General features: G+C 45.9%; 1 protein-coding gene across 1 annotated transcript in view; it reads left to right on the top strand.

Annotated features, from left to right (window-relative positions):
* CD63 (CD63 molecule) overlaps nt 1–23,687 on the top strand; it is a 44,549-nt gene that overhangs the window by 11,019 nt on the left and 9,843 nt on the right. The window contains exons 3-6 of the mRNA XM_040425550.1: nt 14,989–15,177; nt 15,268–15,342; nt 17,911–18,006; nt 20,928–21,068. Coding sequence (XP_040281484.1) covers nt 14,989–15,177; nt 15,268–15,342; nt 17,911–18,006; nt 20,928–21,068 — 501 coding nt within the window. The remainder of the gene's footprint in view (nt 1–14,988; nt 15,178–15,267; nt 15,343–17,910; nt 18,007–20,927; nt 21,069–23,687) is intronic.

Below are 23,687 nucleotides of genomic sequence, written 5' to 3'. Positions count from 1 at the left end.
TACTGTAGGGTTTATTACTAAATTATTAGCCATTTATGAAGGAGTCCGAGCTTTTGCTTTCTGTCCCCACAGCCCTGCGTGAAACTGCTGTTTCATCGTAAAACCGCATAACGGATTGTAGTGGCCGTGCAGGTTTGTGACTGACCATCTCGCACCTTAGGCCGCCTCGCACCCAGGGCGGTGCCGCACCTTTCCGCCAGTCTGTGGGAACGCTTCCTATAGCATATTATGTGTTGCCTGTGTGGAGTGAATCCAAGTTGTGTAACGTACATTTAAATTCACTTTCCCGGCCTGAACTAGAAGTACGGGTTTCGCTGGCGTCTCTTATAATTGTCTGTTTTTGGTTGGTGAAAAGGAGAAGGATGATTGCAAGGAAAGCCATAATCGTGTGGTCGGTGGAATGTGACTGTAGTACTGAACGGCGGTGTAGTTGGAATTTCTGATATTTCTCCATGAAAGCATGTCCTAACAGCTACACGGTGATCTTGGTCGTGCCCTAGGATCGCAGTGTAGCAAGGCATATATAGAAGTATGTGCGGTCGCAAAGCGACTTGAGCGTGGACTGCATCCCCAGAATTGACAGGATTGGATTATTTGCATTTCTTGGCTTGCTGCAAACATAAAAAAACAAAAACATAGCATCTTTATCTCCCCGCCCCCCCCCCCCCCCCCCAAAAAAAAAACAAAAAACAAACCACCACCTCCTCAGTTTACAGGTTGGAGGTGGTATTGCAGTTCAGTCCTGTTCTGATGAGTTACATTACAATTCATGGACCGGTGTGGGGCTGTTTCTGGAACAAGGAAGCCATGTTTTTCTGATGCCGGACAGCCCTGTTACTGCTTGTCTTTTATTCTCTGGTTTTTCTGCATTAAAGCATTGTTATCCTAATCTATTGTGGGGGCTGGTAAAAGGATAAAATAACTTACATCACCGTTGCCATCCCCCCTGCTCCTCCCTCCTTTCCAGGGCTGCAGCCAGTGACCTCTATTGTGGTGGCAGCAGCAGTGCCATCTTGTACACCTGTGCAGCCAATCCCTGGCCTCAGCGGTGACATGTCCCCAAGTGACACGTCATTGCCCGGTCACATACTGCTTGGGGATACGGCACTGCTGAGCCAGGCTTTGGCTGGAACAGCGCACATTACCCAGTGTACAAGCTGCGAGGCGCCTCAGTACTGGGGTGAAGTGAATAGATTACAGTGCAGCACTGGCCAATTGGGAAAAGTTTCCGAAAGCTGGAATACCCCTTTAAGCAGCCCATAAGCTATAGATCCTGGTGGGTAGAACATATGAACCATCTAGTGTGCAGGGATGCAGATGTAGGGGATGTGGTGTGGGTACGGGGCGAAGCCCCTATGCCATAGAAGACTCTGGTGTTATAGATGGGATTTGGTTGGTAGAGTGCTTGTTGCCATTTTTGCATCAGGGCCCACTTTAATTGAACTCCTTAGTTCGCTCGCTCTTGCTCTGTCTAATTAACTTTTTGCCGCATGGGATTCTCTAACCATCGTCCCCTCACCCTGCACTTCTATTAAAAGTTTCCCATCAGAAGGTCTATTGAAGCGAAGTACCTTCATCCTAATAGTTTTCTGCAGTGATTTGTACACTGGACTTTGTAGAGGGTTTTGGTTAATGAATTGTCGGAAATAATTTCTGGGTCATGATTTTATTAAACTCCAACTAAATGGCCGTTCCTCTTGCATATGCCCAACAAATGTTCTGGATACATCTGGTCGTCATCATTGTAAAACTACACAATTTCCATTGAAAAAGAAAGTGATTGTTTTGTCAGAAAACGCTTGTGGCAGACGTAGCCTTCGCTCTAGTATAGATTGCAGACTTCAGATATCTTCAGCAGGCTCACAACTTTTAGTAGTATAAACCAAGCTTGTATTTGTTTTTTATGAAGAATTTCTACCAGAAACGTCTTGATGATAAATTACATAAAAATAAAATTTTTGTGAAGGCAAGGTTTGTTTGCCTTGGCGTATAAGTGAATAAAAGTGTACAGTCCCTTAAAGTGGCCCCATGGTTAAAAGGGAAAGTCCAGTAGTGTCATCGTGGGGCCTAGTTAGATACTGAGGTACCTCAACCACTGTCCTTACCTACTTGCCCAATCTGTCCTAAATGACAGCGCACAACTGGTCGACAGTCCCTCCTTGAATAAGTGTTGGGGCCTATATAGAAACAAAATAATCCGTTCTGGATTTTTGCGGACCACACATGGCCGGCACGATGATAGAAATGACTTGTCCGCGATTGCGGACAAGAATAGTACATTCTCTATCTTTCTTGCAGTGCTGCGGAACGGAAATGCTGATGCAGACGGTCATCTGAATGAGCCCTAAATGATAGGCCCCCTCACCCATTACTTGCTGGGGTATTCGATATTTCATTTTCCTTTTCGTTTCTGAAATAAGAGGGTGTCCTGTGACTTTTGACTCGCTCTGTAAAAGACTATTTTATTATGTGTGAAAGGTTAAGGTGATGGGAGTAACTTAAAGGGGTTTCCTGATCATAGTATTTATGGCCTATCCTCTGAATAGGCCTTCAAGATCAGATCAGTGGGAGTCCAAGTCTCATCAGCTTTGTTGAGCATATGTTTAAAGGACCATGGTGCTTGTTCTGCGATCTCTTTATTGTTTCTCTGTCCTGCAGAGCTGCTGATTGGCGAGGGTACTTCTTGCTGCTGCCACCAGGGAGCATTTTATTAGCTTGCTGCATACAGTTTTATTATTGAGTTCAGTGTACTAACAGTATGCATTACGCTCCCCCTAGTGGTGGCGGAGGCAACTAGAAATGTATAATTTTACTGTCTGTACTGAAGATTTGAAGCTCTGTATCAGAAAAGCTGATATATTTTTTGACCACGTTCATTTTAACACTGGTTCTGGTCCATCCTGAGGATGAGGGATGTGGGAGGCACGTCTGGAAAGCCTCCAGTTGGGTGTGGTAGTGAGTTTGAGACTTGTAGATGCTATGTCGAGATCTCCAGTAACTTATTTTCTGAAAGCGAGTAGGCTAATGTAAGAGATCTTGAATGACATTGAGGACAATCTGAAGCATGTATACGAATGTTGCCTCCTGAATGTTAGGACTGCACTATAGATGAGGAGTGTTGTCAAGCAGAACAGGTTTGACAGAGTTGAGAAAAGTTGTCACCCTCCCCTGGTTGTGCTCATGGGAATCTGAGACTCTTGTGCTACAGGTCCTCGCAGAACTAATATCTTTCTGTAAGGTCAAAGCTAGTTTTCATACCGTTTTCTGTTCTTGTATTCAGTCATACCTGCATTTACAGATTTGACTTAGGTTGTCTCCATTTTCTTCCTGAAGATTTTCTACAGGGATTTGCTTGATTAGCTCTTTGGTACCTAGGCTAGTCCTAAATTGGTGTGCAGCCTGCATTCTTCTAACTGCGTTTGGAGGTGTTGGAATGAATAGAGGTCAACCAAACAAAACAAAGCCTTGTTTGTGGTGCATTTTATAATTCACCATTGGCTTTTGGCTAACATCTAGCCTAAGTGTTTTGGTTTGACAAAATCATTGTTTTTCCTAAAAACACTACATGGATTTATCATGAGGAGAATTAAAAAAAAATTTAAAGGGAGTTTTGCGGAAGTCTGCATTGCCATAACTAGAGGTTGCCTATGGTCAATGTGGCTGCTGTCAAAGAACAACGTCTTGTCTTGACCTACTTTAGACCTAGTGTCCAGTGGAAAATAAGTGATTTTAAATCGATTGTTTTCTATTGATACATTCCCTTAAGTCTAAAAATTGTGTCTTGAGATGTTACTCCACTTTCTACGCCACCCCTTTACTTGTGAAAAAGTTAAAAAATAATAAAGCTCTTGCGGCGGGTGGTGTGACCTAAGGCTGGGCAATTAATTAAATTAATTAGATTAATCTGTACTTCTAGATTCCATTACAGGGGTTGTCTCGCTTCCTGTGGTCAGAGCGGCAGGTCTGGACTTCGGGTGCTCTAGGGGGGTGCTAGCAGGAGTGGCAAGACAGGCCAGCAGCGCTGGGGTGCTGTAATTCCCTCCCCTGGCCTGTACGTCCGCACTCCTGAGGCTGTTACTCATTGAGTAGCCGCCTCGGTCGGCTCAGCAGAAGGATAGCCGGGGGGCGCAGCACTGTGGCAGCTTCATACCATATACGAGGTAAATGGCAAAAGGCACATCAGACTCGAGCAATACGAGGTGGCTGGGGATGGGAGCTAATGCGCAGGAGACTACGTGCACTCGCTCCCACTATCCCGGCCACTAGAAAGGCCGGCTTTGTTTCTTTTCACAGTGTAAGAGCGGCCACCGCTGATGCAATGCAGCAGCTGCCGTATCCCCTAGAGACGAGCAGTTTATAATGACAAGGAAAATTGGGAGAAGAAAGAACAGGAGGCATTATGGTCACATACAGTATATTGGTAAGTTACTTGGGTTATTACACAACAAAAGTATCACTTTATAAGATGAGACAACCCCACTAATCTGTCCTTTTTAATCAATTTTTATTTCTTCTGGAGCACTGTCTTGCCCTTGCCATCAGTCCCGGCACGAGGACTACAGAGACCTGACATACTGTGCTCCAGATCATTGTAGCCAGACTCCGCTTCCCAGATGCCATGGTCAGTAGCGACTGCTGCATCTAGTCGCACACCCTCTTACCTCTGGTGCGATTTATGCACCATTCCGTTTGGTGTGCCTACACTTTCCTTTCCTGTCACCTACTGCGGCACAGTGTCTGACGAAGGCCTATGTGCCGAAAACGTTAACACACGAACTGCCACGTGTTTTCTGATGTACTCAGTAATAAAAGCACTTCTAATTGATGGTGACTTGCTGTGATTCGTTATTATCTGAAATTGGGGTGGGAACCCTATATACAGCAAAACTCGTACAGAGTGCGACAAAGCTTTGAGAATCACCTGCAGCATCTAGCCAGTTAGACACGGGCTCTTCATTACTCTCGTCACCTTGCGAACAAAATCGTGGGATGCTAATCCGTTGCCTAATAGACTTTATCCCTTGGTAAAGGCTTGAGAAAGGCTCTATGGATGAGCCGAAACGTCGCTTTACTGCACACCAAAAAATATAATAATCTAATCAATAAGTTATCCCGTACATTATTCCCCCCACCCCCAAAAAACAAAATGCAAAATAATCGAGAAATTAATAATGGTCTTTAACCATATGACCTACAGACTGACTAAACAGTGCGGTATTCAAGTTTAGTTAGATCCCGCTGCGGCCTGTAGGGCCACATGGTACTCGACCACAGCGGCCCTATTGAAGTGAATTGGTCTGTCTGAATGTGGACCAAAAATACATTTGTGTGCGTGAGCCTTTACAGAGATGTCATGGCTGAGTCCACGTCCTCTGCGGTGGGAGCTGGCTGTAAATGACTATTGCGCCATCTAACAAGTCTCAATTGCACCTTGCAAAATAGTTTTCAGGAAATGGGTAAAAAAAAAATGCTATTAAAAAAATTCAACTCATCCTGTGGGGGGAAAAAAAAAACAAACTCTTCTAGCAATATCATGTGAACATTGGGGAAACTGTTGTGTCATGGAGGCCAAAACTTGCTGCCTGCCAAGAGGTTAAAAGTGGTGTAAGCGCCCTGACTTTCACACATCCTGTCTTATCTTGATTAGTAACTTCCTGTTTCGGTGTGTGTGCGCATGAAGGAAGCTACGTGTGAAAACCAACATGTTCAGGATGGCTTCTGCAGGCCGTCCACCGATCAGACATGGGGCAGTTGTCAGGCGATTTATTCTTTGGTCCACAGTCCTCCCGTTTCTGGCGCATGTTTCGACTTGAGCGGGTGGACATGAGAACCGTTCTGTAGTCTTGACAGTGAAAGATCAATCCTGTTGGGACCATGTTTCTTCAACCGTGGTGGAGGGATCCCACTAATAGTGGCAGGATTATTTTGTGTATATATGGGCATGTCCAGAATAGAACCAAAATGTCTATGAACCTCAGCACGTCCCCTGTGAATTTTTCTGAAAACCCCCCGCAGAAATCAGAAGCTGCGGCTCTCGTTTCTGCCACAGATTGGTCAGAAGATCCGTACAGTGAGTGGAGCTAATCCACAGAATCCACAGCGTTGGTACATGCTGTGGTTTTTATTAGGGCTCATTCAGACGGCCGTATGCTGTCTGCAAAAATGTGGATCCGTTTTTTTGCGAACAGTTCATCATGTCCACAAAAAAAAACGGATTGCATTCAGTTTTTTTTGCTGACCCATAGACTTCCATAGGGCCATGTCCCGATTTTCACTGACAAGTATAGGACCTGTTTTATTTGTTTTGATGAGCTGTGCAATGGAAGAAATGGCCCCATAGAAGTGAACGGGACAGCATCTAATCCGCAAAAAAACGGATCCGCATTTTTGCTGCCAGCATACGGCCGTCTGAATGAGCCCTTTAATCTGTGCAGAGGTGTAAACAGGGTATAAAAAAAATAAAATGCCACATGGACAAAAAACTTGTACGAAGAATTGTAACTTCCTCTTTCTGGTCACTGGCATGTAATGGCCTCCGCAGTGACTCCAGCGCCCAGCAGAGTATTCTGCCCTCTGCTTCAAAGGAAAAAAATTTCTTAAGGGTACAGTGATGCGTGGAAATAATTCAGCACATCTGGCCTAGATCCACAGCAGCAAAATCATGAGGATTTAGCTGTGGACTTCTGCCTGTAACCCTTTGCATTTGGCTTTTACTCATTGCTGCTGCCGTAAACGCTGCAGATTTTGCGCATTCAATCCACCAGCCGTCACATGGAGCGTGTGTCCCGGGCTGAGCGCACTCTTGGGAAACTGGACTTAACAAACATTTGGGCTACTCTTACATCTCCGGTTTTAATTCCAGCAGAGAACAACCTGCCGGAATTCTCCGGATCCGTTGCTGCCGGATGCAGACGGAATGTCCGCCAGCCCCATCAGGTATAATTGGGTCCGGCGGAGATCCATACGCATTCTGGCAGACAAGCGGCCGACGCAGCAGTTTGTGTCCGGCTGATTCTCTGCGTGTCTGCAGAGGTGTGAAAGTAGCCTTAGACCTCATGCACATGACCGTTGTGTGTTTTGCAGTCTGCAAATTGCAGATCCGCAAAACACGGATGGAGTCCGTGTGCGTTCCGCCATTTGTGAAACAAAACGTGCAAGAATAAGACTATGTATGTATGTATGTTAAATTTTGCAGACCACGGAACGGAGCAATGGATGCGGCGCCATTGAAGTGAATGGGTCCGCATCCAAGCCACAAAAACTGCGGCTCGGATGTGGACCAAAACAACGGTTGTGTGCATGAGGCCTTATAGATTGAAGTAGAAACTGCCCCTCCAGGAGGAATGGCGTGTGCTTGCCTGAGCCTCTCGCCTCATGTGACGAGCCTCCATGATTTGAGTGCTCGGTGCCTGGTGACTGCCTGGATCAATATTTACCAATGTGATATAAAGCAGCAGGAGAGCAGGCGCAGGGGGCGGCCGCAGACCTTTTCTGCTAGATTAACCACTACAGTGACTACAGTGTGTTTTATCTATTTTAAAGCGTAGGGTTATTTCATTCAACTTCTAGCAGGGATAATAGAGGAATGGTACATCATAGAGCTATAAAAGAAGATGCTCCAGAATAGCTATTAGGCCCCTTTCACACGGGCGAGTATTCCGCGCGGATGCGATGCGTGAGGTGAACGCATTGCACCCGCACTGAATCATGACCCACTCATTTCTATGGGGCTGCGCACATGAGCGGTGATTTTCACGCATCACTTGTGCGTTGCGTGAAAATCGCAGCATGCTCCTCTTCGTGCGTTTTTCACGTAACGCAGGCCCCATAGAAATGAATGGGGTTGTGTGAAAATCGCCAGCAAGTGTGGATGCGGTGCGATTTTCACGCACTGTTGCTAGGAGACTATCGGGATGGACACCCGATCTCTATTATTTTCCCTTATAACATGGTTATAAGGGAAAATAATAGCATTCTGAATACAGACTGCATAGTACAATAGGGCTGTAGAGGTTAAAAATTTTTTTTTTTAAATTAAACTCCCCTTTATCCACTTGATCGCGCAGCCCGGCTTCTCGTCTGTCTCCTTCTTTGCTGATTGCAGGAAAAGGACCTGTGGTGACGTCACTCCGGTCATCACATGGTACGTCACATGATCTTTTACCATGGTGATGGATCATGTGATGACCGGAGTGACGTCACCACAGGTCCTTATCCTGCAATCAACAAAGAAGGAGACCGAAGAGATGCCGGCTGCGCGAGCAAGTGGATTAAGGTGAGTTTAATATTTTTTAAATTTTTAAAAATTTTTTTTTTTTACCCCTCCAGCGTTATTTTCTATGCATTCTGTATTAAGAATGCTATTATTTTCCCTTATAACCTTGTTATAAGGGAAAATAATAGCAATCTACAGAACACCTATCCCATGCCTGAACTTCTGTGAAGAAGTTCGGGTTTGGGTACCAAACATGCCGATTTTTCTCACGCGAGTGCAAAACGCATTACAATGTTTTGCACTCGCGCGGAAAAATCGCACATGTTCCCGCAATGCCCGTGTGAAAGGGGCCTTACTGGAAGATGCCGGTAGTCACTAAATCAGACATGTCAGGCTTTTACACAGGCTGATAATCGACCAAATTGCAAATTTTAGTTCCCAATCATTGCCCCTAAACTTGTCCACCAATGAAGCAAGAACCGCATGTCCATCAGCTGGTCGCATCTTTTATTTGAACATAAAAATCATTGCCTGTCAGCAGCACATCTCCTCCTGTAAACTGAGGATGTGCTGCTGACGATACACCAGCATGGAGATGAATGATCATACCAGTGATTGTTCGTCCAAACCTACTGCCGATGCTTCTGCCATGTAAATGAGCACCAGTCAGCGTGCTGTATAAATGAGCCAGACTTTTGGCATAAAAGAAATTTAGAATTTTTGGAACTTTTTATGTTTATCAACTCTTGCAATGTTTTAAAAAAGTGGGACAGCATGAGCATTAATGACAGATCAGGTCCTGGCTGGAGTGTATGTCAATTTTGGGAGCATATACACAGCAGAAGATTAAAAATGAGGTTTGCTATGTCATTGGCGGTAATCTAATAGTATCAGAATAGGAGCTTATTAGTGAGTTGATATTGAAGTGTTTGTCCAGCGGTTAATATTGATGACCTCTCGTCGGGATAGGACATCAATATCTGATCGGTGAGGGTCTGACACTTAGGACCCCCGCTGATCAGCTGTGATACGAGGGGGTGACTCTCCACGCGAGCGCCGCTGTCTCGTCTCCAGTGGAGCGGTGGTGTAGTGTAATTACAAGCACTCGCCCAAGTACCTTTAAAACTGTGTAAGTATACCTAGAAGAAATGATGCTGTTTTGCAGACAAAGGGCGGTCACCCCAAATATTTATTCTGGTTTACATTCCTCTTTTCTTTATTTACTTTGCCTTTTGTTAATTGATAAAAATAAACTAATCACACTTCCAGTCTTACTTTGCTGCTTTTTTTCCCCAAACCTGATTAAAGCTTTTGGACTGTAGTGTTACTAATTAACATCAAATGATCACACATTTCTTGGGTTTTTATTTTCTGATAGATTCTTTTCTTTTTTGTATGTGATTGAGGGTGGCCATCTTGCCTGAGGGTGCCTTCACACAGCCGTAGTTTTGCTCCGCATCAGATCCGCATTTTTGCGGATAGGATGTGAACCCATTTATTTCAATGAGTCCGCAAAAATGTGTGTCCGTTCCGTAGCTCAGTTCCTTTGTGGACAAGGATAGGCATTGTTGCGATGGATCCGCAAAAAAAAACGATGCAACGTGTACGTCGTCCGTATTTTTTGCGGATCCACGTTTTGCAGATCACAAAATACAGTTGATCGTGTGATTGCACCCTGAGAGAGATGCTTTGCAGCAGCCCCATGGACAATAGGAACCTGTAGACTGGTGATGTCTCATTGGTTTCTATGGGAATGTTTTCTAGCAATTTTATGTGACCTGTGCAGTCAGGAAGGGGAGGTGATCAGAGTTGGAAAGTGTATAATTAGAATGTGTGCCATGTTAGGCTACTTCCACACTAGCGTTAATATTTTCCGGTATTGAGATCCTATGACGGATCTCAATACCAGAAAAAAACTCAATACCGTTTTGTCCCCGGTTTGCTTTCCGCCCTGGGATACGGAGTAAAACTGATCCGTCATGACCTTCAATGCAAGTCAATGGGGACGGATCCCTTTTCTCTAACACAATAGAAAACTGATCCGCCCGCCCCCCCCCCTCATTGACTTTCAATGGAGTTCATGGCGGATCCGTCTTGGCAATGTTAAATATAATACAACCGGTTCCGTTCATAACGGATGCAGATGGTTGTATTATCAGTAACTAAAACGTTTTTGCTGAACCCTGCCGGATCCAGGAAAAACGCTTGTTAGGTTTCTCATGCTCATGTACGTTTTGATTCCACTGCTAGGAGTCCTGCACGTCCATCATAGACCTAATTATAGCCAATGAGGTCTGCTCAGCACCGTTCGGGTCAGTTATGTGCGGATCCAGGACTTATAATGGAGAAGAAAAGCGGAATCTGGTATCTCTGTATGAGCGTCAGACGGATAACTATTGTCCTTGGCTCTGACAAACTTGGACCATTGATATCGCACAGAATGTATAGTCGGCCAAATACCAGCAAAATCTCCCGCTTTTGCCAGAGCTCTCGTAATGAAGGGGGGTAACAAGGAAAAGGAACGTCTGGAGGGCACGTGACTGCAGTGCAGAAAGCGTAGGATCTCCTGAGGATCAGCTCCTAGTCCTGGGGGTTCTTGGTGAACTTCTTAAGACAGAAAATATCAGCTATTCTATTACAGGACATTCCCCCCCCCCCCCCCCCCCCCCATCCCCCACACTAGCGGCAACTTATAAAGAGGATCTTCTGTATTGTGGTCTGTGGCCCATGTTTACTATTGTGGTTTTGCGTAAATTCTGATGTAATTTGCACCAACATTTATTTATTTATAATTTTTTTGCAGTTTGTCACAACAAGAAGCAAAGTATACATGAGATTTCTCTAATCTCGTACGCTTAGCTGGTACTGTATTACGAGAATCTGCAGCCTGTGCAGGTAGCGTAGCCTTGAGGTTAAGCAGAAATTTAATCGGGAAGGAAAACCAGAGAAATGTCTGCTCCATGTTCACTTCTTTCTCAGCGATCCTCCAGAAACCTTTATCTACTTGCGTGTAAACGATCCCCGAGATGGGTTATCTCACTTCAGCAAATGGCGGCATCATGTGAACAAAGTAAAACTGCATCTGTCAGCAGATGAGTTCCTGTAAAACCGGCTGACTTGTTACATGTGCGCTTAGCAGCTGAAGACGTGTGTGTTGGTCCTATGTGCCCGCACTGCTGAGAAATGTTTTAATATATGGAAATGAGCCTCTAGGAGCAACGGGGGCGTTACCATTACACCTAGAGGCTCTGCTCTCTCTGCAACTGCTGCGCCCTCTGCACTTCAAGACCAAGCATGATGTTTTCACAGCCTGGCCCTGTCAAAGTGCAGAGGGTGTGGCAGTTGCACAGAGAGCTGAGCCTCTAGGTGTAATGGTAACGCCCCCGTTGCTCCTAGAGGCATTTTTCTCAGCAATGCGGGCAGATATGAACATCGCACCCATATAGAGGCTTTCAGCTGCCAAGTGCACATGCAATGGGTTAGGAATCTGCTGACCGGTGTCCTTTAATCCAAGGTACTTACTTGTTTTTCCATCACATTATACACTCCTTGTTTCCATGGTTACGACCACGTGCTTGCACACTATAGGAAAAAGCACAGGCCTCTCTGGGGTCCGGGACCACGGGAGTGCTCATAGGCACGCGTGTGCAGCCGCTTCTGTCCTGGCCACCTTGTATCTGGAAACGAGCAGTGTATAATGTGATGGAAAAATGAATCCAGCCAGCAAAGGAGGCAATATGGACAATCACAATACATTAGTAAGTGCCTTGTATTAACTTTCTCTACATGATAGATGCCATTTACTGAAGTGAGACGACCCCTTTAAGCTACACTTTAGATACCGGTCTATGCCGACGTCTATTTTGAGCCAAAACCAGGTGCGGCTCTAAACACAGAACAGGTGCCGATCTTTCCCTTATACCTTATGTCTGTGGAGGCTCCACTCCTGGTTTTGGCTCATGATCACTGATGGAAATCGCTGACCAAACACTGACGTGTGAATAAGCCCTTAGGTGTTCCGTCAGTCCTGCTGAAATCAGCGGGTTCATCCGCCGTTAAGTTAATGTGTACGGCCACAGGGGCATGTTAAGGCCAAGTACCAGCCATAAGAGAGACTGAGGGGTGACGTAGGTGCAGAATGTCATTTTTCAGTGAATTATCGTATGTGTAAATGCTCCTAGGCGTTCTCTGTAATGATGCACATTTATAAAAGGAGGGTTTGAATAGCGTTCATATCTGTCGGACCGCAGATAACGGTATTATCAGGACAAGCCTTGCTATCTGCCCCGCAGTACGCTATTACTGTGCATGCCTTGGGCGTTGGAGGCATTGCCATGTAAGCGTTGAGCACTCGTGACTGTGATGTGACATACGGTGCCTTACAGCGCTGGGGTCCTGGGTTTGGATCCGACCAAGGACCACATCTGCGTGGAGTGATTTCCTCCCACACTCCAAATACATACTGATAAGGAACTTAGATTGTGAGCTCCACTGGGAAAGCAAGCAGTGGTCTTGTCCGTGAAGCGCTGCAGGATAGATCAGCAATATAAAAGTGAGTAAAATAAATAATCTCTGCTTTGAGGACATTGTCTTGTCGCAGTCATATGTGTGCCCTTGGTGGGTTGTTGGTCGAGTGAAGGCGTGTGCCTGCCCTGCAACATTACCGTATTGTAGATAAGGCTCTGGGTAAATACTGCTGTTTGCAGATCCTTGGGTGTTTCACTTGTACACTAATAAGGTAAGTGTCATGGCCCCATATACGTTGAAAAGTCGCCGGCCAGACGTTTGGTCAGTGGTTATCCCCCATAAACATGCAGTTGGCCCGGCTGAGCATGCAGGTTTATTTCAGAGGAGAAGCCCAAGCATGTGAAAATCCAACATGGCTCATTGTTACCACTGCCTTCTCAGAGGAGTCAAGCTTCTAGTGTGTGCGGAGACAATAAGGGTCAGGCATGCTGGGATTCAGCTGCCCCATCCTTTTGTTCTCGGGGAGATAAGCTGCCGGCAGAGGCCTCTTACACGGGACGACAGAGCAGCAGGAAGGAAAGGTTCCCTCTGACAATCTGCTGCTCACTGGTGGAGGAGACGGCTACTATTACATGCAGCAATCTCCTCCACAGTATGAGGAGGAGGAGCGATTGCCAATAATGCCATTGCTCTTCCCCATACTGACTCGTTGTTTGCTGGCAGCAGCACAATCGGGTAATCGGCGGTTCATTTATACCGCCAGATAATCGCTAACGAGTGTTCCTATGAATGCTCGTTAGCGATTATCTTTAAGGTTCCTCGGCCCTGGGAAGACGTGCATGTTCATCGTCCACCTATTCTATGTGTATGGCCGAGTTCAGTCTGATGCATATGGGAAGTGTTTTCGGCCATTACAATGTAATCACAGATGATGCTTTTCTGTTGCTCTCGGTTATCAGTCATCGATACTGGAAGAGACAAACTGGAGCTTCTGACCCTTATCTCCACTATTGCCTGCCAAAGCAGCAGCCCGTCGTCCGTTCTGTTTTTGGGATGGGGAGATGATTTTAGGAACGTGAATTGTCTGTTCTTATGGATTTGTTGGAAGCGACATACCCGGGGTGAAATGGTGATAGAGCTGTGCTGCCGGAGGACAAATGAGAGGGAACGAGACGTCTAAAGGTCAATTGTGATTCATTAAAGTTATAAGGAAACCTTTAATAACCTGCCGGGAAATTTGTTCCGCTTTTACGCCTATTCTCTACAACCCCTTTAACCTCTTACTGACCAGGCCTGTTTGTCACTTAATGACTAAGTCATTTTTTTTTTCTCTTTAATTTTTCATTTCATTGTCGCGTTGCATTTTAAGTGAGGCAGTATGTAGTTTTCAGAGGCTCTATTTTGAGGTACATATAACTTATGGTGTTTGTGTGGGTTTCCTCCGGATTCTCCAGTTTTCTCCCGCACTCGAAAGACATTCTGATAGTGACCTTAGATTGTGAGCCTCATTGGGGACAGCTTGATGCTAATGTCTGTAATGCGCTACAGAATATAGCGGCGCTATATAAGTGCATAAAATTAAATAAATTGGCTTTTATTTTGGGGGCCCCTTATTTTGAGAACTAATAGCTTTTTTTATTTTATTTTATTTTTTTGCAGATGAGTTGTATGTTTTAATTGGTACCATTTTAGTGTAGATATAATTTATTCAGCCGATCATAGGCCTGTGTAATCAGGCCTTAAAGGGTCCAACACCAAAAACGCTCGGGCGCTTCACACAGATTGTACTTGCCTTGCTCCCCGGCACCCGCGTCGCTACTGATGCTGGCACAGCTTCTGCTGCATCTCCCTGTTGCGTGGATGAAAACATACAGGGGGGGGGGGGCAGCTAATAGCAGGCCACGACAAGTGTTCCCATCATGGCCTGCTATTGGCAGCCCAACACCATATGCCCCCCCCTTGCGGAGGATGTTTTGATCCACGTGACGGGGAGATGCATCAGAAGCAACGCGGGGAGTGGGGTAGGTACAATCTGTGTGAGGGGCCCAAGCATTTTTTGGGTTGGATATCCCCTTAAAGGGGGTGTGTGGGTTTTTTTTTTTTTTTTTTAAAATAGAAACCACTTGACTGCTTCCCTAACCACTAAGGCCCCCAATCACTATGTATTGTCTGCTGATCTCGCCGTTTTCAGCAGGACCTGCCAGTAATGAGCCGAGTGGTTTGGCTATGATTTCAAGCAGAACCATGCACGGTTAATGTGTACTACCCTGCCATCATCTGACGTACTGTTTTCTTTCTCTCTGCAGATTTGTGGTTGCGCTCTCATAGGGCTGGGAATCTACGTCTTTGTCCAAGTGTACAGACCACAAATACTTCCTAATGCCTCCATATCTGGTCCGCCTATTGTCATCATTGCAGTGGGGGTCGTCATCTTCTTAATCTCCTTCTTTGGCTGCTGTGGCGCTGCAAAAGAGAACTACTGCATGGTCACCACGGTGGGGCCACTTTCCTTTTATTTCATAGTGATTGTATAGAAAACCGATTGTTCTTTATTTTAATCCCATCTTTCTGTCTTCTCTGACCAGTTTGCAGTTTTGCTGGTTTTGATATTCCTGGTGGAAATAGCAGCTGCAATTGCCGGATACATTTACAGAAATCAGGTAAGTAGCCCCACATACTGGTGACATTATATACATCATTCATCAGATTATTATTTTTTTTATTGGGCTTTTTCTAGTTCTTGAAGAATTCTCTGAATTGGCGCCAATCATACTGCCCTCACACAACTCCATTGCCTCCTTCTAGACGTCTACCTTTAGACCACGTTCACATGGTCACTAGTTGTAAACCAAAACCAGAATTGGGCATAAAATGCAGCTGTCACGGGCGGTGTTTTGTTTGTTGCAATGTGGTGTTGGTGCCTACTCCTTTCTCCTGGGTCCTTTCCTGTCTGGTGCTGGAGGGGTTAACTACCTGGCCAGGTGTGGCCACTAGGTGTTCATATTGCCTGTGGCCTCCGGGTTGGAGTCAGTTGTTCTCCAGCCGTGGTGTGTGCTGGAGTTGCTCCTGTCCAGGATATGTCATCTGTCCAGTGTGAGGGCCACTAGTTGGACATCGATGTCACCTTGATGTCTCCCCTTTGTTCCCTCTGTTCTGTACCCTTCCTTGCATGTCTTTGTTTTGGTGTTCCATGTCTAGTACGTTTGGTGTTGTAATCCAGCATGGTTGCTAGACGTTTCCGCTGTCTGTTGAACCTCCGGAAGGGGGTTTCAGGTTCCCCAGAGGTGGAATTGCAAGTCAGCGTGCAGCTCTGCTGGGGCCGCCATGCATTCTAGGCTCTTACCTGACAATGCAGTAGCTGTGCACTGCCTGCCTTTCCCTGCTTCTAGGCCGTGTCTGGGATGAACAGGTCGTCTCAGCCCTTTCCCTATAGTGAGGGATTATCTGGGCGACTCGGGGTCCGTTATGGGTAGGAGTCAGGGCTAGGGAAGGATTAGGTGTCCTGCTCCCTGTCCCCGGTGTCCTGGCCTAGTAGCTATCCCGTCTGCTCCACATTGTACGGTGGGGAGTTTCCCCCACTCCCCACCATAACAGCAGCAAAGGTACAAAATGGTACGCATGACACATTATACTAATCCATGCAATGCTCTTCTGTGAGCCTCTTTATCTTGCCTGTCAGGAGAACAATATTCTGCATCAACTATTATAATATAATCTAATATTTTATATATATATATATATATATATATATATATATATATATATATATATATATATATATATTTTCTATCTCACCTAAAGAATTATTAGGAACACCTGTTCTATTTCTCATTAATGCAATTATCTAGTCAACCAATCACATGGCAGTTGCTTCAATGCATTTATGGGGGTGGTCCTGGTCAAGACAATCTCCTGAACTCCAAACTGAATGTCAGAATGGGAAAGAAAGGTGATTTAAGCAATTTTGAGCGTGGCATGGTTGTTGGTGCCAGACGGGCCGGTCTGAGTATTTCACAATCTGCTCAGTTACTGGGATTTTCACGCACAACCATTTCTAGGGTTTACAAAGAATGGTGTGAAAAGGGAAAAACATCCAGTATGCGGCAGTCCTGTGGGCAAAAATGCCTTGTGGATGCTAGAGGTCAGAGGAGAATGGGCCGACTGATTCAAGCTGATAGAAGAGCAACGTTGACTGAAATAACCACTCGTTACAACCGAGGTATGCAGCAAAGCATTTGTGAAGCCACAACACGCACAACCTTGATGTGGATGGGCTACAACAGCAGAAGACCCCACCGGGTACCACTCATCTCCACTACAAATAGGAAAAAGAGGCTACAATTTGCACGAGCTCACCAAAATTGGACTGTTGAAGACTGGAAAAATGTTGCCTGGTCTGATGAGTCTCGATTTCTGTTGAGACATTCAAATGGTAGAGTCTGAATTTGGCGTAAACAGAATGAGAACATGTATCCATCCTCTGATGGCTACTTCCAGCAGGATAATGCACCATGTCACAAAGCTCGAATCATTTTAAATTGGTTTCTTGACCATGACAATGAGTTCACTGTACTAAAATGACCCCCACAGTCACCAGATCTCAACCCAATAAAGCATCTTTGGGATGTGGTGGAACGGGAGCTTCGTTCCCTGGATGTGCATCCCTCAAATCTCCATCAACTGCAAGATGCTATCCTATCAATATGGGCCAACATTTCTAAAGAATGCTATCGGCACCTTGTTGAATCAATGCCACGTAGAATTAAGGCAGTTCTGAAGGCAAAAGGGGGTCCAACACCGTATTAGTATGGTGTTCCTAATAATTCAGAGAGAGAGAGAGAGAGAGACTGACTATTTTGGAAGCTTAAAAAAAACAAAATCAAAGGATTTTCTACCAATAATGATTTAAAAAAAAAAATAAAGAATTTGGTCGTTTGCATGTGGATTTTCAGTCCGGATTTCGCCTCAAATCCAGAGAATTACCGCAGTCATTCCCAAAATCTGCAGCGCTTCAGTCGCGTGTAGACATACCCAAAAGCTTAGAGAAAAATCATAGTGTGCACAGGAGTAAAAAGGAGATCCTGCCGGCGCTCTGCCTCTATGTGGCGCACGTGTCCGGGGAGTCCGTGCAGGAGAGCGCCAGTAACACTGTGCAGGTGGTAGGTTTTGTCTTGTGACTGGGACTATGTGAAATCTTCATTTTTGTGCTTGTTTTCTTAATATTTTAGATACAGAATGCATTCACAGACTCCATCAAAGATGATTTAAAGAGGTACAACTCCACTGCGGATGTACGTAAAGCAGTCGATGACCTGCAGAGAGATGTAAGTTTTCCTTTCCCTTAAGTTTAATACTTTATTTTTTTTTTTGTATTTTTCCAATTTTTGGTATGTTTTTCAGTTCTGGAAGTCAGTTGGTATGTTTATCCGCTTATTTCTGTCTGGTTCACATTGTGCATTGTAGAGGGCAGCTTTACAGGGGGTCTGCCATGAGGACTCCGCTTATGAGGGTTCCAATTTTTGGTGACTATAGCACGGTCATTGTATAAAGGAATATGAAACCAAGATTTCTGCTTGCTGTCTACAGAAACGTTGGGGGAGATTTATCAAACTGATGGAAAGTAAAACTGGCTTAGCTGCCCATAGCAGCCAATCAGATTCTACCTTTCATCTTTCACCGCTCCTTTTGGAAAATAAAAGGTGGAATCTCATTTGTTGCCAGTTCTACTTGACACCAGTTTTATAAATGACCCCATTGTCTATATCCATAGGCTCAAGCTATCCCGATCATGGCCAACTGGTAAAGGTGCATGGCTTGTAACATCTAACAAGCCCTCCACCTGTGTAAGCTGGACAGGTTTTGGATAGGTTTTTAGCTCCTTGATGAAAATGTGAGCGTTTCTATTCACTGCTGGCAAGTAAAGACCGAGGAAATTACTCACAGAGATGTATTAGAAAGTTGCCGCCATTCTTTTGCTGTCCATTCTGCGGGTGCACAGCCTTTTCTGATCCAAGAGTCACATTGTCATAGTGAACCAGTCCCAGGGGCCGCAATAAAACTTAATCCTAAAGGTATCTTTACCTTTATCCTGGTAAAGATAATGATGACCTATCCTAACACATTGGTGGGGGTCTGAGTCCTGACACCCCTACCGATCAGCTGATTCCAGGAGCCGCCATGTCACCGGGGTTCTGGTGAGTGCAGCCGGCTCTCGGCAGCTTTCTAAGCACAGCGCCATCCATTGTACAGAGGCAGTGCTTGGAATTGAAACTCTGCCTCATTGACTCAAATGGGAATGAGCTGCGTCTAAACCATGTGACCGATGTATGATGACATCACATGGCCAAGGAAGAGGCCGTGGTGCTCATAGGCTGCCCGACCTCTTCTAACAGCCGATGGTAAGCGTGACACCGCCGATCTGTTATTGATGACCTATCCAGAGGATAGATCATCACTAGTGATTCCCGGATATCTCCTTTTAAAAGTGCCTTATCATCTGGCACACTTATGGCGTAAAAAAAAAAAAAAAAAAAAAAAGGAATAAATGTCTAATAGGTGCAAGCTCCAAATCGAAGAATCTCCCCAATCAGCCTTACAGATGCGTGTTGTGGTCACAGCCTAGCATTTGACAACTCCAAAAAACTCCAAAGGAGAGAGCTGCATCCATGCACGGCCACCTCTGACTGAGTTTTTGAAATTGCTTTTGATGAATATCGTAAGGATTCTTCATATGAAGCCTTAAAGGGACTCTGTCACCACTTTCTAACCCCCCCTTTTCAAAGTATTGTTATCTGCATGGCGCCCCTGTGATTATAAATGTGTTGTTAGAAGTTAAATTCGCCGTCTCCTTTTGATAAAAAGAGCTTTTATCTAACCTGTCAATCTTCTTGATAAGGTGCCCAGGGCGTTTCTTTTCGTCTCAATCTGCCGCCCGCCGCCGCCACCGTTGGTGCCCAGCTCCTCCCCTCATGCTTTCAGCGCCGCCTGAATGTAATCAAATACGCCTCCGGCTCTCTCTGTGCCCCCTCCTCCTTTTCAAAGATCCCGCGCGTGCGCACAGGGCTGTGCCTGATGCGCCCGTGCGGACATTTACAATCAGCCTCATTGAGCGAAGTGCGCATGCGCGCACTTCGCTCAACCTCCTCATCAGACGAGCACTGCAGCCTGCTGCAGTGCTCGTCTGATGAGGAGGTTGAGCGAAGTGCGCGCATGCGCACTTCGCTCAATGAGGCTGATTGTAAATGTCCGCACGGGCGCATCAGGCACAGCCCTGTGCGCACGCGCGGGATCTTTGAAAAGGAGGAGGGGGCACAGAGAGAGCCGGAGGCGTATTTGATTACATTCAGGCGGCGCTGAAAGCATGAGGGGAGGAGCTGGGCACCAACGGTGGCGGCGGCGGGCGGCAGATTGAGACGAAAAGAAACGCCCTGGGCACCTTATCAAGAAGATTGACAGGTTAGATAAAAGCTCTTTTTATCAAAAGGAGACGGCGAATTTAACTTCTAACAACACATTTATAATCACAGGGGCGCCATGCAGATAACAATACTTTGAAAAGGGGGGGTTAGAAAGTGGTGACAGAGTCCCTTTAAAGGGGTTTTCCCATCTCCGACAATGGGGGCATATCACTAGGATCTGCCCCCATTGTCTGATAGGTGCAGGTCCCACCTTCTGGGACCCGCACCTACGCCAAGAAAGGACCCCTGAAAGCGGTGGAGGGCGCATGTGCAGACTCCCTCTATTCATTTCTATGAGGTCGCCGAAAATGGCTGAGTGCTGGCTCGGCTGTTTGTCGGGCCCATAGAAGTGAATGGGAGCGGTGGCGGTGCAAGAGCTCTGCACTCCCATTCTTTTCTGTGGGTAGAGCGCTTCGTGGTGGCCGGACCTGTGGAAACCTGGGTCCTCCAGCCACCACTTTCCCCGCTCCAATATCGATATAGGTGCAGGTCCCATCTTAGCGATATGCCTGTATTGTCCCAGATGGAAATACCCCTTTTATAGGGAATGTGTCACAGAGCATGCCTAGAAAACTCTCCTATAGAAGTAGAGTGCCCTCCAAACTACTGTGTCTATGGTGGCTGCTGTAAAGCATATCTCTCTAAATGCTGTTAACAGCAGCTCAGGCAAGATGGCCGCCCCGAAAAAAATATCAAATTTGAAAAACAGATATGTGAACCGTTTCCTAAATATAAGGGAATGGTTGTATACAATAACTTCTAATTACACATATTGTCTTCCACTCTAGTTACAGTGCTGTGGTGCCGACAACTATACCGACTGGTACGACGTTGACCCCTTTAAAGACAGACGAAGCTTGCCTGCCTCTTGCTGCAATGTGACTTCTTCTGCAGTGTGTGGCAGTAACCTGGCCAACGTTTACACTGATGTGAGTATAGTATGGAGGAGGTGCAGTGTTCAACATAAGCTTGAATGAATTTGGAATGGCTATTCAGTGGATTATTTTAGATGCATTCCCTTTTGTACTGAAATAAAGAAATCGGACCATCCACCTTAGACCAGTCCTTTCACTATGGCATAGCGTGATGTACCAGTCCGAGTGTGGGTCTATGGGTCCTGTACTGAAATGATGCTGTGAATACAGGACATTAGACCCATGGTCTGGCAGGAACTCACCGCACTTTAGATGCAGTGAGTTTTGGTCACGCAAGCCATGGTTTACCAGACTGCACTTGAAATGTAGTGTGTGTGTGCGGTCCAGCCGGCGCGTGACGTCACTCACTCAGTCATGCTCCTCCCACTTCATTAATGAAGCTGGCAGGAGCGTGACTGACTGAGTGACGTCACGTGCTGGCCGGACTGCTGCTTTTATAGTGAGTACTGTTATAGAAGAAAGCAGAGCCATTAAAAATATATATATATATATATAAGTCTACTGTGATGTAATGGGGGTCACTATTCGCACAGGGACAATATACTGTGACACATATGATACTGTGACCAGCATAAGATCATCTTATGCTGGTCACAGTATCATATGTGTCACAGTATATTGTCCCTGTGCGAATAGTGACCCCCATTATATATGATGCTACATCCCCCGTAGTAGTGTATCATCCACACATCCCCCATAACAGTGCGTCATCCACAGATCCCCCCCCCCCCATAACAGTGCGTCATCCACAGATCTCCCCCCCCCCCCCCCCCCCCCCCCCCATAACAGTGCGTCATCCACAGACCACCATTAGTTCAAAAGCACACCTTTTGGTTAAAAAAAAGAAATTTTTTCTTATTTTCCTCAAAAATCTATAAAAATGCATAGTGTGCAAGCTTTTTAATGGGGGAGAGGGAATAAGCAAATGCCAGACCCCTTAGGTAACTGCTTATCTCCCATGGAAACGAAGGATCTGGCTTGAAATCTAACAGATCCAAACCTATCCCCGATGTCTTGTCAGTGGGGGATAGAAAACCCCATTTTATCTAGTGCAGGGGTGGCCAACCCGTGGCTCTTGCTCCACAGTGCGGCTCTAGCTGTGGAGCCAGGAAGCAGTCAGGCGGCTCACTCTCCACCCCATGCTCCGATCTCTCTTCCTGATCGGGCTCTGTAGCTCCAGCTCACTCTCCACTACGTCCTGATGCACACAGTGTGAGAACGTAGTATGTGGAGACACAGACTATGACCTGACATTGTGCTCATCAGGTCACAGTGAAGAGCAGGAGCCCAGTGCCTGATCAGGAGGGAAGATATATTTTTTAAATTATAGAACTGAGCATTGGGTGGTCTGATCTTGGCATGGGAGGTTCTGATCTGAGCATGGGGGGGGGGGGGTCCTGAGCTAGACAATGGGGGTCTGATCTGAGCATGAGTGGGATGATTGGAGCATGAGGGTTCAGATTTGAGCATGGGGGGGGGGGGAGAGAGATCTGATCATGTGGGTCTTGTTTGAGCATGGGTTGGTCAGGTCTGAGCATGGGGGGGGGGGGGGGGGGAGATCTGAGCACTGAGGGTCTGACACTGGGAGTCTGATTTGTGTTGCCTGATCCAAGCATTGGGGGTCTTATTTTTGGAGGTTTGGGGATCTTATTGTAGGTCAGATTAGGGATCTCATTTAGGAGTCTGATCTGAGGTCTGATGAAAAATATATATATATATAAATTTTTTTTTTTTTTTTTTTTTTTTTCTCTCTGCTAATGAAAAATAAAAAAATATTTTAGCAGACCTCAGATCGGATGAAAAATATTTATTTTATCTTATTTTTCTTTGTGAAAACCTAGGTGCATCTTATACGGCGAAAAATACAGTGACTCATGTGTAATTGTATAGCTTGTGGCTCCTGGTAGTCATATGTTGTTGTTTTTTGGCTCTTTGTGTATGTAAGGTTGGCCACCCCTGATCTAGTGTGTCTGCCTAGCTTAAGGCCCCATTCTGCAAAAAACGGACACTGGCCATGTGCAGCCTTCATTGACTTCAGTAAGTCCGCAATCTGCAAATGGGGCTATCTTTTGCAGTCGTGCCAAATGGCTGTGGCCTACCTACCATATAGGCAGACCATGCAGCTGCTATGGGGCCCGTGAGGAAGGGCGGCCCGCAGTGGAGGAGAGGCCCCGCCCCCTAATTGCCCCCGTCTATCTTCCTAAAGCTAAAGGACCTTTGATAATGTCATCACAGGTCCTGTAAGGGAACTGCACAGTGTAAAGTGTAGTTCCCAGGTTAGAACAGTGCATCTGTCAGGACCTGTGATTACATCATCTTCAACATCACAGGTCCTGCAGGATCTAGCAAAGGAACTGCACCAAAAATAGTGTAGATCCCAGGTTTGAAAGGTACATCTGCCAGGACCTGTGATGACATGTGAGGTACGAGGTGTAATAGATGCACTGTGTACAGATATATAGTATATACAGCAGTGGGTGCCATGTGTACAGATATATAGTATATCCTGAGTGGGTGCCATAGGTGTTTCTTATAGCAGACACCCGCGGCTAATGTCCGCAAGCGGCAGTAATGCCGATCGCGGACATTTAACCTCTCAGATCCCGTGGTCAA

Source organism: Bufo bufo, chromosome 3 (genome assembly GCF_905171765.1).
Source record: "Bufo bufo chromosome 3, aBufBuf1.1, whole genome shotgun sequence".
In the NCBI taxonomy this organism is placed as follows: domain Eukaryota; kingdom Metazoa; phylum Chordata; class Amphibia; order Anura; family Bufonidae; genus Bufo; species Bufo bufo.
Note: the sequence above shows the minus strand (reverse complement) of the source record. Positions and strands in the feature narration are given on the sequence as shown.